The following is a 14,424-nucleotide window of genomic DNA, read 5'->3' on the forward strand; positions in this document are numbered from 1 at the left end:
CTGTCCAGTAATGCCTGTTGTGGTTACCATAGAGTTTAATTGGGGTGAGAAAGTGTTCAGAAAATATAATACCTGGACAAGTATGCATACTTGGGGCTGATTTCTGACATTTACAATTCAGTCCTTAAGCATATTCCTAAAGCACAAAATGTCAGCTTCAATATCAAACATGTGTCCGATACTGGAACCGTTTATGAGGTTAGAGATGATAGTACCATGTTGATGTTGTGGGGTTTGGATGTATTGGATATATTCAAATTATATGTCCATGATCTTCAAGTTAGCAATGGTGATGTGGATAAGTATTGGGTGAATGGTTACCCCAATGACATTGTACACAGAGAAGACCTTAATGAGTGTGATGGGACTGTTGGTGGTATGGCACAGAGAGTATATAATAGTGTGGGGATTCGTAGGGAAAAACAAACAATTAGAAGGCCTGCTGGTGCATGCAAAGCTATCTCTAGAGCAACAAGCGGTGGTAGTAGTGGTTCTATTGGGTCAACAAATGCTATTGCAAATGCGATTGACAAAGGGAAAGCATCTGCTAATGCTACTGCTATTATTGTCAAAGGAAGAGTCACTGGTACATGTGTTGTAAATAGTATTGATCCAAACAAGGAATCTGAGATGTTGAAGGCTATTAGTAACACTGCTACTAATTCTGATGAGTCACACCATAGTTCTCGCTTACTGAGTTCTGATGAAGATGGGGGTCAAGAAAGTGGAGACAATAGTGATGATGAAAGTATTAGGGATGAAAATCAATCTAATGGGACTGATATGGACAAGGGGTATGAGAGAATCAGTGATGACAACTAAGGTGCTTTATATGAGTCTGATTCTGAAGATGATGATGTTGGTGCTATTGGTACTGGTGGTGATGCTAATATAGACTTTGTGAAAGGTTTTATGTTTGAAATTTAAAAATAACCGCAAGCGTTCGGATCAGTGTAGCTAACGGGATGAACACAAGGAGAGCAACCACTTTATTTTAGGCTTTTTCTAGTAATGCGAAAGTGCACAGATTCATTGTGGTGATCTAATTCTAACTACCGACCTAACACAAGTGCATCTAAAAGCGACCTATCCATTCACATCTAGGAATTTAAATACTCAAACCACACAATTAAAAAGCAAATAAATGAAAATAAAAGTGTTGAAAAGTAAATAAATAAAATAAAGGGGGAAAAAGCTAGAGAGAGGCACACAAGTAGGTATCTCTACTTAGTCCGAGAGATGCACAATAAACAATATGAGCTTCCCTACTTAACCAGAGAGTACTCTTACAAGGGCTTTTCTACTTGGCTTTAGAGGAAGGGCTGAAAAGTAAATAATCAAAATAAAAGGATGGTTTCATAGCTAGAGAGGGACAAAGCCAACACATGCATCTAGCCAAGGACCTTGGGGGAAAGGGAAATCATCAAAGTAAAAACTGATATTTAAATCCTACTTTAATAATAAAGGGGTAGCAAGAAGAGGGAATGAGAGGGGGTGAGAAGGCTACTGAAAGAGCCTACTTACTTGAACTGAAAACTTGACCGATTTGAGATATTACTAGTACTAAAAGCCAAATCTGGAATAAACCAAATCTGAAATTTCTAGTACTAGAGAAAATAAATCTGAAGAGAAAAATTGAACTTGAAAGACATGCTCCATAGCTTGTTCTTGTCACCTAGAACTAAGCCTAGAACTAGAACTTGAAAATTACAACTTCAATTGCTTAAACAATAAAAATAAGAGACTGAGTCAAAAACAAAAGTGCTTGCATTAATTGAATAAAAAGAACTTACAAAAGTGTATAAAGCAAAAACTTAGAACTAGAGCTAGAGAAAGAGAAAACTAGAGAAAGAGAGAAAGAGTAACTAAAAAAAAAACCTAAGAAGATAAGTAGAGAGGAAGAGAGGGACCAACCTTTTGGGTTTTGTGGACTCCCTTTTATAGGGAATATGAGAGAGAGGAGGACGTCCAAGGGTGGATCCCCTTGGACGATTTTGTGGTGAGGTGGAGGAGAGAGAAGAGAGAGAATCATAGGAAGTAAAAGGGTTTTTTATTTCTAATTTTTTTATTCCTTTTTTTTTTCCTTTTTCTCTCTCTTCTTGCGCAAGAAACCCCCTTGCCCAATTCATAGTTGCTTGGATTTGGACAATATTCTATTTTAATGGAAATTCCATCCATGCCCTTGTCTTTTTCTTTTTTTTTTCTTTTTTTTTCTCTTTTTTTTCTCTCTCTTCTTCAAACTTGCACACAACCCTCTAGGTCGACCTCCACGACAGCCAAGGTTCGAACTTGAGACCTCCTAATAAGCAAGGGATTTTGCACACCACAACTCCAACTACGTTACGTAGTTGTTGTTATCAAAAATGAATCTTTAATCACTTAAGAGTGTGGTCCATCGATCCTTGTTGGCATTTAGAATATTTCTTATACCTCTGGGACAACTGTAGATGGGCTGGTTCTGCATCTCGGTTCAGTTTTGATCCATTATTCTTTTTTTTGCCCGAAAAGAATAATCACTTGTACGGGTGACCAAACGGATGTGTACTTTCAATTGAACATGTCAATCTTGCTCAGAATTTCATCCTCTTCGTAACTATGAAAAGAAACAGGACCTCTTTATGTGTAAAATTGAAGATATAGTGCCCGATAGTTCTTAAGGCCTTTAAAATTCAAAATCTACAAAAAGAGAGTAAAACCCAAGGTAGCTCCATTCTAAATGTGTAAAATGCATGCTTTACTACCTAAGATTTCACACATAAATGTGCTTATCATGCTACATTTAGAGATGTTAACCATTTTAGGGCACATCTACAGGATTTTGTGATTCAGAAAGGGTTTCAAATTGTGAGACAAAAAAATAAGAAAGCAAGAGTAACAACTATATACAAGGAAAAGGGTTGTACGTGGAGAGTACATGCCTCACCAACAGAGGATGGGGTCATATATATGATTAAGACATTCAATCCAAAGCATACATGTATCAGAGACTTAGAAAATAAGTCTGCTACATCAAAGTGAATAGCTAAGAAGATTGCTCTAACACTTAAGTCTAATCCAGGCTTAACTATCAATAATTTGATTATATTTGTGAGGGAATTTCAAAATCAACATTCTTTACAAGAGGATGTGGAGGGCACGTAATATGGCAATTGAATCCAAAGCATACATGTATCAGAGACTTAGACAATAAGTTCGCGACATCAAAGTGAATAGCTGAGCAGATTGCTCTAGCACTTAAGTCTAATCCAGGCTTAACTGTCAAGAATTTGGTTATATCTGTGAGGGTATTTCAAAATCAACATTCCTTACAAGAGGATGTGGAGGGCACGTAATATGACAATTGAAATAAATGTTGGGAAATATAACCTGTCTTATGCAAGACTTCCTAATTATGGGGATTTGGTTTTACAAAAGATGCCTGACAATACTTTTAAATTGTAGCATGCTGTGAAAAATAAATGACAGAGAATCCTAAGTTTTTTAGGGTGTTTGTTGGTTTCAAACCATGCATACAAGGTTTTTGTAAAGGATGCAGACCATTTATTGGTCTTGATGCTGTCACTAAAAGGGTAGGTATGATGGAGTGCTATTGGCAGCCGTCTCTGTTGATGGAAACAATGCTTTGTACCTAGTTGCTTACTGTGTTGTTGAGGTTGATTGTAAAGAAAGCTGAACTTTTTTCCTTGAATGCTTACGTGAAGCTCTTGGAGATAGCAGTGAAGACTTGTCTTTGATATTCATGGCAGACAGGCAAAAGGTAAGTTGTTGCCATTCTATTTAAATTTTTTTGGTTTTTATGTATTGGGATTTATTACTCATCATAATATGACGTTGGTGTAGGGACTATCAGATGCCATTACTACATCTTTCCCACAAGCTCATCAGAGGGTTTGTTGTAGACATTTATATTAGAACTTCAAGTCCAAATATCTTAGTATGTTATTAAAAGTACATTTTTGGGGGACTACAAGAGGATATACTACTGTCCAGTTTGAAAGAGAAATGAAGGTTATCAAGGAAATTAATTCGGAAGCATATGATTGGTCAGATATCCACCCCCTCAAGCTATGGTCTAGGCATGCATTTGATATTAGGGCTAAGAGTCACCACCTTACAAATAATACAACTGAATCTTTCGACCAATGGATATTAGAAGTAAGAGATAAGCCCATATTGAGTGTGATTGATCAAATATAGATTAAATTAATGAATAGATTGTATAAACTAAACCATTATGGGCTTGGTTATATGTATGAGGATCCCGTCACACCAATGGTCAAGAAAAAATTAGACAAGATTCTGCAAAAGTCTAGGTATTGCATAGTCCATTCATCAAGTCCAGTTGCATTTGAGGTGATAGATTTTCATCAAAATAGATTTATACATGGTGCATTTGATACACTAAATGTGTGGTTGCTATGAATGGGAATCTACAGGATTGCCATGTGTACATGCAGGGATGGTTATTTTACATATGCAATTGAAGATTGATGATTACTGTGATGAATTTTACAGTGTAAAGAAGTATATGGATATATATAAGGAAATGATCCAACCACTTCCAGATTTTACTGATTTGAGTTATACTCACCGCACCGGTATGCTACAGCCTCCAGAACTTAAAAGAAGGCCAGGAAGATCGAAAAAGAGCAGAAAAATAGTGTTTGATGAGCCTCCTGCTAGTGAGTTCAGGAAGAGGTCATCAAGCGTAAGATGTGCCATATGCGGGAAGACATGCCACAACAAAAGGACATATTCGAGAGATCCTGATACAGGGAAGCAGGTATCAACTAGTAAGACAACTGGTGTGAATGCAGACTAATTCTTTTGAGTTGATATTGCATATTTTTTAGGCTATTAGTACATATGTTCTTTATTCATATATGTAGAGAAAGCAAAGGGATGGTCATCAAGGGGAAGATATCTGCAGCTCACAAAGAATGACAAGGTCACAGACATCTGTAACAGGTATACAAGATACTATACAACAAAGAACAATAGCACGTTTGTCAGCCACGTACACGAGGAGGAAAGCGGTAAAGGCAAAAGCAGTTTTCAGATGCTACTAACAAATGAAGGACCATATCTTTATGTATTTATGCAAAACTCCCTTAGTGTGATGTTCTGTTGTGGGTGATTTGGTATTCAGTTAATGAGAGTGGGGTCTAAGACTGTTAATTTTGTATCCCCTTTGTGTGGGATCTGAAAGTATGTTTAAGTTTGTATCCAGTTGGAAACAATGGTGTTATGTTTTTTTTTTTTTTTTTGTATGAGATAAAAAACAATGTTGTGTGCGGATTGTAAACAATGGTGTTATTTGTATGGATTTGAATCAATGGTATCATGCTTTTTCTGAGATATGAAATATTGATATTTACCACAAGTTGAGTATTAAATGGAAAATATTAGCAAAAATGTTGCCAAATTTTTTGTGAAAAGACTTAGTTACTACTCATAAGAAGATTCAGTGCAAATAGAACTTGTTCATTACATTAGCATCATAACGCTACATAAGACAGATATAACCTACATTACAGTGGATTTCTTATCAATTCTTAACTAATAACAGTAAATAAAGACCCACAAGAACAAAAAGTACAATCTTTATAATTCCATAAGACTTTTCCAACTGCTTCACTCTCTTTTTCAAAGCACTCATCTCTTCATTCTTCTGTTGTTTTTCTTAACTGCTTTCACCAACCACTGTTTGGGAATTGTTATGTGGATTGCCCTAATAATTGGCAGTAGGATAAAGGAATTTACATGTTCACACCATGAGAAAAATCCATAACCATTTGGTGCATCTGGGCAGCAATAGTATAGCATGTTCGGATTCAACCTTGACACTGAAATGCGTACTAATGCCCTTTTTGAATTTTGACATTTACATCGGACGTTGATATACTTCAATGCAGATGTATTACTGTCATTAACACTTGATGTTGACATAGTCTAACTGCAAATTAAACATAAAAATTTGTAAGTTTGAATAATAGTAGAAAAAAACAGGAAAAAAATGAAGAGAGAAGTTTCAATTGAAGTATCAATCTGTACAATTTCACCAAATGGGATAGAGAAATTCAATTTCTTGGATGGTAAATTTAGTTCTAGTTTTCTGAGATAAATTGTTGTGGCTATGAATATGAAGTTGATCCTTTTAAGGGTCATTTCAAAATTCAATGGGTTGCACCTTATGTTCCAACACTAGAAGACGAAGTGGGTCACAGTGGGATTGCTTCTGCTTGAGCAGGAGTGAGAATGGGAGGAGTGTCATTGACAAAATCCTACCTATTGCAGACAAACTTTTGTCGAAAAGGGGTTGGTTGTACATGGTCATTGACATAATCCTACCTATCAAATGGATGCAGCAAAAAAACTAATTCTAATTCTAGTATTTGGTCACAGAAACTTACATCTCTGAACTATGGAGATTGGCCTGTTGTAGGAAACGCTTCACAGGGGGATGGAGATCTGTCGATGTCAATCTCTCCGTCGCAATAGGTCTTATTCCAAATTGATTGCATATACTTCCTTTTCTGAAACTAAGTTCCCGTTTCTTTAGATAAACAATTTTCTTTCGAGAACATAGTGCCGCAATGGTCTTCTCTATAGCAGAGAAAAGACAACCATAAGGGAGGCTCTCGAGAGAATCGCTAAGATTTTCTCTCACTAACTGCGAGAATCCTTTGGGAAAATCAGCAAGAAATTTATCCTTCTAGACAATTGAGAATGGGTCTGGAATCTTGTAGATTCTAGCAAAGAAGGTATTCTTATACCAAGGGTAATCTTCTACTCACTTGATCCTCAGATTGGGAAGAATCTCAGTGTGTTTACTGATTGTATCATCTGAAAGACCACCGAAGTGAAGGCGAATAGTGGCAAGAAGGCTTCGAAATCTCCGTCAAGTTGATCATGCTTAATTGCTTGGTTCAAATTCCTCCCTGTCGTGGTGATGAAGGTGAGTGAAATGTAAGGGTTTCATATTGGGGGTTATGAGTGTAGGGATAAGGGTAAAATGGAAAAAAGAATAAGTTGTTAAAGGTAGAAGGGTAAAATCGTATTTTAACATTCACAACTAACAGCCTACTAATAGTGTTAACTGACAAAGAGGTCTACGGAATATTTGAAAAAACAAGGGAGGGGATTGGAATAAAAGCAAAATATAGGGGAGGGGATGTAAATTGCTCTTTCTTATATTTATAATCGATTTCCAATATTTATATCTGAATTATATCTAGATTCGTTTAAGATATTGTCATAATAAACATCCATATAAAAAAAGATTGTTCATTTAGACCAATTATTTATTTATTTTTTTTTTTTTGGGTCAAACAGTTATTTTGAATTCACCTACTCAGAACTTCTTGTTTTGGTCACTAACTCAACTAGGGTCGTTAATCGTTCAGTCTGAGCATGGTGTATTTTGTGAGAATAGTCAATTAATTATCTTCCATATACTAATAATCACCGGAAAAAAAATGCCGTGTCAACAAGCAATTACTCGAAAGGTCAACAAAACTCAGCTAAGTGACTAACTCTCTGATTGATAGTTGGAAGCTTTTTCCTTCTGAGTCGGGAGAGAGGAGAGGGGAGAGGAAGAGTTTGTTAGGACTTAAGAGTGAGAGTTACTACTTAGGACTTGAAAAACATAATTGCACTTGAGAGTAATAAAACTACATTTGGAATGAATGAATGAATACGATAAATTATACATGTGGCCGGTTCCTCAAGTTTGAGGTAACACCATGTTGAAACGCAACCCTAAAACGATGCAGAAGATAATGGAAAAACAAAACAAACAATGCACACAGATTTTACGAGGTTCGGCAAGGTTGCCTATGTCCCCGGTGAGATGAGATCCTGCTTCACTATCAATGGAGAATAGGGTTACAACGCTCGTCCTCACACCTCTCAGTATTGCTTGCATTACAGAGAAAGAAACCCTCGCTACAAATATATAGCGAAAAAACCCTAATCCGGATTAAACTACAATTGCCCTCAAATAAAAAATTCGAGCAGGGGGCTGCACCCCCCTACACCCCCTACTATGCAGGGGGCCTCTTGCCCCCCTTGCAACCCCCACAGCCCACTAACCGGCTAGCGGGACCATCGTCCTACCTGTCTAGGTGCTGCACCAGTACTCCCTGGATTAAACTGCGACGAAATACAAGACATCATACACCAACAATCTCCACCTTGGCTTGAATTCTGTCGGGCCTCCTGTAAAGATAACTTGTAGACGTCTTCATCATTGTACCTCATTAGAGGTACCTCATTAGAGGTACAAACCTGCACCTGTTTGGTGTGTCCCTCATCTTCAACAATGAGTAATATTAATCAAGTCCAAACAGGACTCGAACTTCTCTGTAGTAACCATAGTTAGCAATTCGGCCGAATAATTCGCGAATTATTCGGCCGAACCGAATTTTAAAGAATTTTATCAAAAATTCGGACCGAATCCGAATTAAAAATAAAATTCTTTAAAATTCGTGACTTTTTCAAAAATGAATATAATTCGCGAATAATTCGGACCGAATCCGAATTAAACCGAATTATTCGGTCCATTTAAACATTATTTTAAAAAAAAATCAAAAATAAAAAATAAAAAAATAAAAAAAAGCAAATTTTTTTTTAAAAAAAAACCCCAATAAGATTTTTTGACCGCTTTTTTGACCGAATCCTTAAATTAATCGTCCGAATTATTCCGAATAATTCTCCGTCCGAATAATTCCCGAATCCGAATTTGCTAACTATGGTCATTCCTCACCACTTCTCTCATAATCATTTTATAATTATCTGTAGCTCTTTTAGTTCATTCATTTTAAATAAAATCACTCCTTTATAACAAGTTTTGAGAATGAGATCAGTCAAGGCTAATATTGATTCGATAGCAATCTAGATCGGCCAGGATCGGATAAAAATACCCTTGCTTTCAATTAAAAATCATTTTTTTGGATTGTTTTACCCTTCGTCCTTATTGATCCATAGATACGATATAGCCCAATAACCACTGATGGTTGATCTGATATGATCCGATCTAATCCGATTCCTCAAACCATGCTCCATAGTCCATATTGGTGCATCCCAAGGTCATTGTTGAATATAACCATGCCACCTCAAATGATTTTATCAGAACTTATCAGAAATTGCTTCCAAATCAATTATATTATGATCATTCTTTACTTTATCATTCACAAATTTATCACCCAGTTTGAGTAATCTTGTAATTTTCTCATCTTTAATTCTTGACCATCAAAGCAGTGGTGGGCATGGAAACAAGTATCAGTATCGGATTGGCCGGATTGGATTGGTATTTGTTGGGACCGATCCCGATACCTGATCGATCCTGACATGGGTATCGGTATCATCCTGAGTATCGAAAATCGATCTGGATCGGCCGATCCGACCTGATCCATTAAAAAACATATTTTAAAAAACTTAATCTCGGAGGCGAGAGTACCACTATCGTCGGAGTCGGAGTTGGGGGTTGAAATCGTCTGCAATTCCGATCTCGTACAATTCCATACAATACCACCTTCAGGCGGTGACACGTGTATTGATACCAATACAATGGTTCAGATCTGATATAACTAATAAAACATTAAATCAGTGAGAGACATTTAAATCAGATCTGGACCATTGTATTGATATCAATACACGTGTCACCGCTTGAAGGTGGTATTGCATGGAATTGTACAAGATCAGAATTGGAGACGATTTTTTTCCCGGAGTCGGAGTCGGAGTCGGAGTCGGAGGAGTTACAGGGAAGATGATCGAAGAAGGTGTCGAGGTACCAGGAGCACTTGTCATTCCAATCCCCCTTGTTGGCTTTGGCGCGCCATCACTTTAGGGTGGGTTGCGGAGCGTGTAGCGATGGTTGGAGGCTGCAACGGATCACAGGTGATTCCATTAGTTGAGTTGCAGGACATGTGATACGGATGGTAATGTAAGTTCATCAAACCCCACTCAGGAAGGTGTTTTATTGGATTGTTGTAACAGCTAACTCCGAAAATGCCACATGGAGATGCAATATCTAAGTTGCAGGGATCGCTAGATGACCAAATGCCACGTAGTTTCATCGATTACTGATGCTGATACCGGCCGAGGGTTCGAGGAATCGAGAGTCGAGATTGGACTAATCGAAGGAGGTCTCCTTCTCTCATAGTCTGAGAAGGGAACTCGAAGACGACGACAATGGAGAAGTGGGTTCCTCTGTTTGATATCTTCCTTAACTCACCCTGTCCTGAAGGAGAAGCTTCTCTGTGGTTGGAACAGTCTTTCGACGCCTCCGCACCCACTTCCACCATCACTACCAACTCTTTCCTTTCGCTGCTCTCCAAGACCTGCGACACCACCGTCATCGACCCTTCTCCTTCGTCTCCCTTCCCCTCCAAGAGGTAAAAAAAACCCTTCAACGATCTCTCTTTTATCCTTTTCTCAGTGATTTTATCCATTACCCTCAAACTCAAATTCAAATTCAAATTCAACCGTTAATAATCGTGTTTGTCCATGACAGAGTTATGTGGATTCAAACTCTCCCCAATGCGGTTCAGTCCAGAATCCTTTCTTTTCTTGCCGTCGAGAATCGAAGATTCTGTTCCCGAGACCTAACTGCACTTGCCACCAACATTTTGAAAGGAGAGTCAGAGCTAGACTTTTGGGTCAAGAAAGCTGCCCTCAACCTGCTCGATTCAATTACTAGCTTGAACTACTGCTCGAGTTCGTATTCTGTTGGTGATACAGAAGAAGAAAAGGAGTTCAGGGCTTTACCCGATTGGCTTCAGGATATGACTAGTACTGCTGGTTCATTTCTTCCGTGGCTCCCTCTATCTCCTCCTGTGATGAAATCAACATCTTTGGCCGACTGTTTTGCTTATGTGAGTTCAAACGAGGATGGAGATTCGTTTATGGAAGTTGGTGAAAGAATGGAAGAGGATGGTTCGAATGTGATCCAATCGTCGGCGGGAATTGAGATTGTAAGTCCGGTAGATGCTCCTGTAGACCCCGAAATTCAAAAGAGAGCAGCTTTTTTAAAAACCCAGCTCTTAACCTTTGAGTCTACATCAAAGACAGTAAACCTGGCTAATGAAATTCGTCAGCTTTGTTTCGACCAAGGAGGAGGAAGAGTTTCTTTATCAGTTTTGGGTTTGATTGAACCTTGGGAAGCTGAAGAAGAGACTGCTTCCATCCTGTTATCGCACCTTTCAAAGGGGGTGGATGAGGACTTTGCTTGGTCTGGCCAGATTCTTTGCTCTGTTGTTCTTCCCAAGTTGTTGGTTCTCAAGGAACCTGCTTCTCGTGTGCTGGTAACTGCAACCATTGAGTACTGCAAGCTACACCATAGGGCTGCTGTTGATGCACTCTTATTTCCGTTGATCCTCTGCAAGGAAGGGATCAATACCCCTCTCTGTGATGTGATCACTAGGATCATCAAGGAGTGTTTGCACCCAGCTCACGTATCTGCTTTCTGCCAGAAGCTGCTCTGCAGAGAAGAAGAGGCAAGACGGTTTGTGTGTCTACCCTGCCATCGTAGTCTAATATCCAACAAGTTGGTATGGACTGAACCTCTGTTTACTCTGTTCCAGAACATCCTGAATCACAATGTTCATTTAACACATGATTCTATTGATCATCTTGTTTCTGTGATTGCGGAATTGGCTGATGGATTTTCAAATTCTTTGAAGTTTGGGAACTTCTTTCTATGTTTGGTTACCAAATGTGCTCATTTACTTAAGTCTCATAAGGTTTTGTTGATTGAAGCAGTTGAATGTACCAACACTTTCATGACCAAATCTATATTATCAAAATTGGCTGGGCTGTGACTTTGATATATTTCCAAAATTTTCATTTCATTGTTTTGCAACTTACTGAATTAGTTGCAGATTCTTCAAAACTGGTTGTGTATGGCTTCTATACAGATTCCATTCTGAAATAGCTCAGATCACTTGTGGAGTCATCGACTCTCAGATTTTGTTTTCAGAGCAAGACTGCGTAAACCTTTTCAGTGCTTGTTAAATTCTCTATCATATCTCTTGATGATTTAAATGGTTTAACATTTAGGGCTGCTATATCTATATTACAAGCTTAGAACATCAAACCTGTTATGATATTTACATTTAAATGGTTTAACATTTAGGCCTGTTGCATGCTTCGGGGCAGTTAAAACCATGATGGTAACCAGCTCAGAAACAATACTTCACATATGTTAGTTCGGATTTTGAATCGACTTAGATTATTTCCTTCCTAAACAGACTGAAACTATGGTGTAGTAACTAGTAAGGCAGCAACAACAATTTTCTAAAGACTGTATGGTTATACGTATAAATGTAATAAAATAGTAATCTCCAACAGTCTTTGGTTGGTAGTACAGTTGATATAAAGTGATATGAATACATGTGGACCTCAGAACATAAAAAGGAGGTTGGTGAAAACTTTTGGTGGTATTTTTAGAAGAAATGTTGAAAGGGTCATTTTTTGTAAAATTTTAGCCAATGAATGGAAAAAAACCACTCAGGGCCCACAAGACTTTGCATTGCATCCTGGCACATGGAAATTTTGATGTAAATTTTGTTGATTTTATTTCACTGTTGGCCATTCTCACTTGCTTACTAAATTTCGTTCACTTTTCTTTTTTACTTTTAACTATTAAATTTTCGTTCTACTTTCATTATCTAACCAAGCAGTGAGAGCCTAAAAATTTCCTCAAACTGCTTAGGGTTGGCATTTTTGGTTTAGGTGGTTAAAATAAATACAAAGACCATGTGACTCCATCTACTTATGTTGGCTGACCGCTGTATATATATATATATAATTTATTTATTTTTGCTTGATAAAATTTATTCTTTTGCCTTGAAAGAAAAATCGAATAGAGAGAGCTGGGCTGGGGCCCTTCATGAGGGAGAAAAAAAGTAGGGAAAACTACCTGATTACCCACATTTGGGTTTCCTTTTACCAAATTAACCAATTATTGTTTCACTTAACAAAATTAGCCAAATTTGAGTTTTGGTTTACTGAAGTACCCAATACAGTGTATGTTTCTTGTTTACATATCTTTTTGACATTTTTATCCTCCGCCCACTTAATCTTCTTTCTTCTTCTTCTTCGAACATGGATAGGAAACAACTCCCTGCTCTCAACCTTAATATTCTCTTTATCTTCCTTACTGTGTTCTTAAAGATCAAAACAGTGACCTTCTTCTCTTGCCTGAACCGGAATTACTAACCCGGATCGCATCATCAACGGAAATTGTAGAGGAGGGAAATCGAAGCATTAAGAACAAAATTGTTGTCTGATCCGTGTCTGACAGCTTTGCCAAATATGGAAGAGTATGCCATATCTGGCATAGAACTAATGGTAGATTGGTGGCGTTCAAAGAGGATACCCAACGGTGCAAAATTACCAGAATTTTTCTTCTGTCCAAAGGAAGAACAGAGCGTTGATTGGACTGATTTTGCAGAGATCGTGGAAGTTGCTTGGAGTTTTCGCCCTTCCTTGCCTCGTTGCTAGATGATTGATTTTTTACAGGAATTTTGCGAAGCTTGGAAACCAGATAACGATTGTATCAACGATGTGGAAGATCCAGTTAGGGGTGCTTCCAGGTTTGGTCTGGGGTAGTTGGCGGTGGAATTACAAGGGGTGGGGGAATGAATTCAGTCCATGGTGACACATCAGATGCTATTATAATTGCTGGATCCTAAGCTTGGAGTGTGGGGTGTTGTCTAGCTTCGTTCTTCTCTTCGGCATCGAGGGCAGGGTGTGAGATGATTGGTGAATAAAGAGATGTCAATACCAATACCGGGTTGGTGTGTAAAGAAGAATAGGGTAGGGAGAGAGGGGTAGCAGGATAGGATGAGGCACGACCGCATGAGGAAGAATGACGGTGGTAGGGAAGGGATGGGGGTTGCAGGGTTGGACAGGGTGGTTACAGGGAATGGTGAGTAGAGAAGAGGGAAGAGGGATGTTGGGGTAAAAATGACAAATTATACATTTGGTTGAGTGAAGGTGAGCGGAGGTTTCTGTTTTGGGTAGTTTTGTAAATCTAAACATTATTTTGTATATTTTTGTTAAGTGAAACACAACTTGGATAATTTTGCAAAGTGAAACACAAAAGTGGGTAACCAAGTAATTCTCCCAAAAATTATTCCATTTCATTGTATGGTAATGATAAGTTTTTCTTGATACTTCACAAAAATGTACCATGTGGTAAATGATGTGGCAATTTTGATTATTAGATAGACAGTAGATGGATTAGATAGGCCATTTTTAGACCCGAATCCAATCATATGCTCCTTAATATGTTAACATTCTATCCCATGTATAAGCATGACGTAAGGTACTCCCACGAGGTTATGGGTCTAGGTAGGGCTGTCAATCAGTCGGTTCGGCTCGGTTTTGATCCGGGTTGAGTCGGTTTCGGTGTGAGAA

The 14,424-nt window shown here is 38.1% G+C and overlaps 2 protein-coding genes across 3 annotated transcripts; both read left to right on the forward strand.

Annotated features, from left to right (window-relative positions):
* The first annotated feature begins 3,624 nt into the window (after positions 1-3,624).
* Positions 3,625-5,245, forward strand: LOC122071656. 2 transcript variants are annotated; one of them, XM_042636033.1, is made up of 2 exons: positions 3,625-4,793; positions 4,890-5,245. In XM_042636033.1, exons 1-2 carry the CDS (start codon positions 4,406-4,408, stop codon positions 5,135-5,137), a joined length of 636 nt encoding a protein of 211 aa, XP_042491967.1. In that variant the 5' UTR covers positions 3,625-4,405; the 3' UTR covers positions 5,138-5,245. The 2 variants fall into 2 exon arrangements, with proteins under 2 accessions (XP_042491967.1, XP_042491968.1); XM_042636034.1 differs by having other exon boundaries at positions 3,625-4,783.
* A 4,758-nt stretch (positions 5,246-10,003) lies between these two features.
* Positions 10,004-11,979, forward strand: LOC122071660. Its single transcript, XM_042636037.1, has 2 exons — positions 10,004-10,397; positions 10,517-11,979. Exons 1-2 carry the CDS (start codon positions 10,195-10,197, stop codon positions 11,820-11,822), a joined length of 1,509 nt encoding a protein of 502 aa, XP_042491971.1. The 5' UTR covers positions 10,004-10,194; the 3' UTR covers positions 11,823-11,979.
* Positions 11,980-14,424: the final 2,445 nt, after the last annotated feature.

Source organism: Macadamia integrifolia, unplaced genomic scaffold, assembly GCF_013358625.1.
Source record: "Macadamia integrifolia cultivar HAES 741 unplaced genomic scaffold, SCU_Mint_v3 scaffold_44A, whole genome shotgun sequence".
In the NCBI taxonomy this organism is placed as follows: Eukaryota; Viridiplantae; Streptophyta; class Magnoliopsida; order Proteales; family Proteaceae; genus Macadamia; species Macadamia integrifolia.

Coding starts and splice junctions, on each gene's coding strand:
- LOC122071656 (XM_042636033.1), top strand. CDS start 4,406: ATGTGTGGTTGCTATGAATGGGAATCTACAGGATTGCCATGTGTACAT. Junction 4,794..4,889: donor AGGGAAGCAGGTATCAACTA/GTAAGACAACTG, acceptor TCATATATGTAG/AGAAAGCAAAGGGATGGTCA.
- LOC122071660 (XM_042636037.1), top strand. CDS start 10,195: ATGGAGAAGTGGGTTCCTCTGTTTGATATCTTCCTTAACTCACCCTGT. Junction 10,398..10,516: donor TCTCCCTTCCCCTCCAAGAG/GTAAAAAAAACC, acceptor TGTCCATGACAG/AGTTATGTGGATTCAAACTC.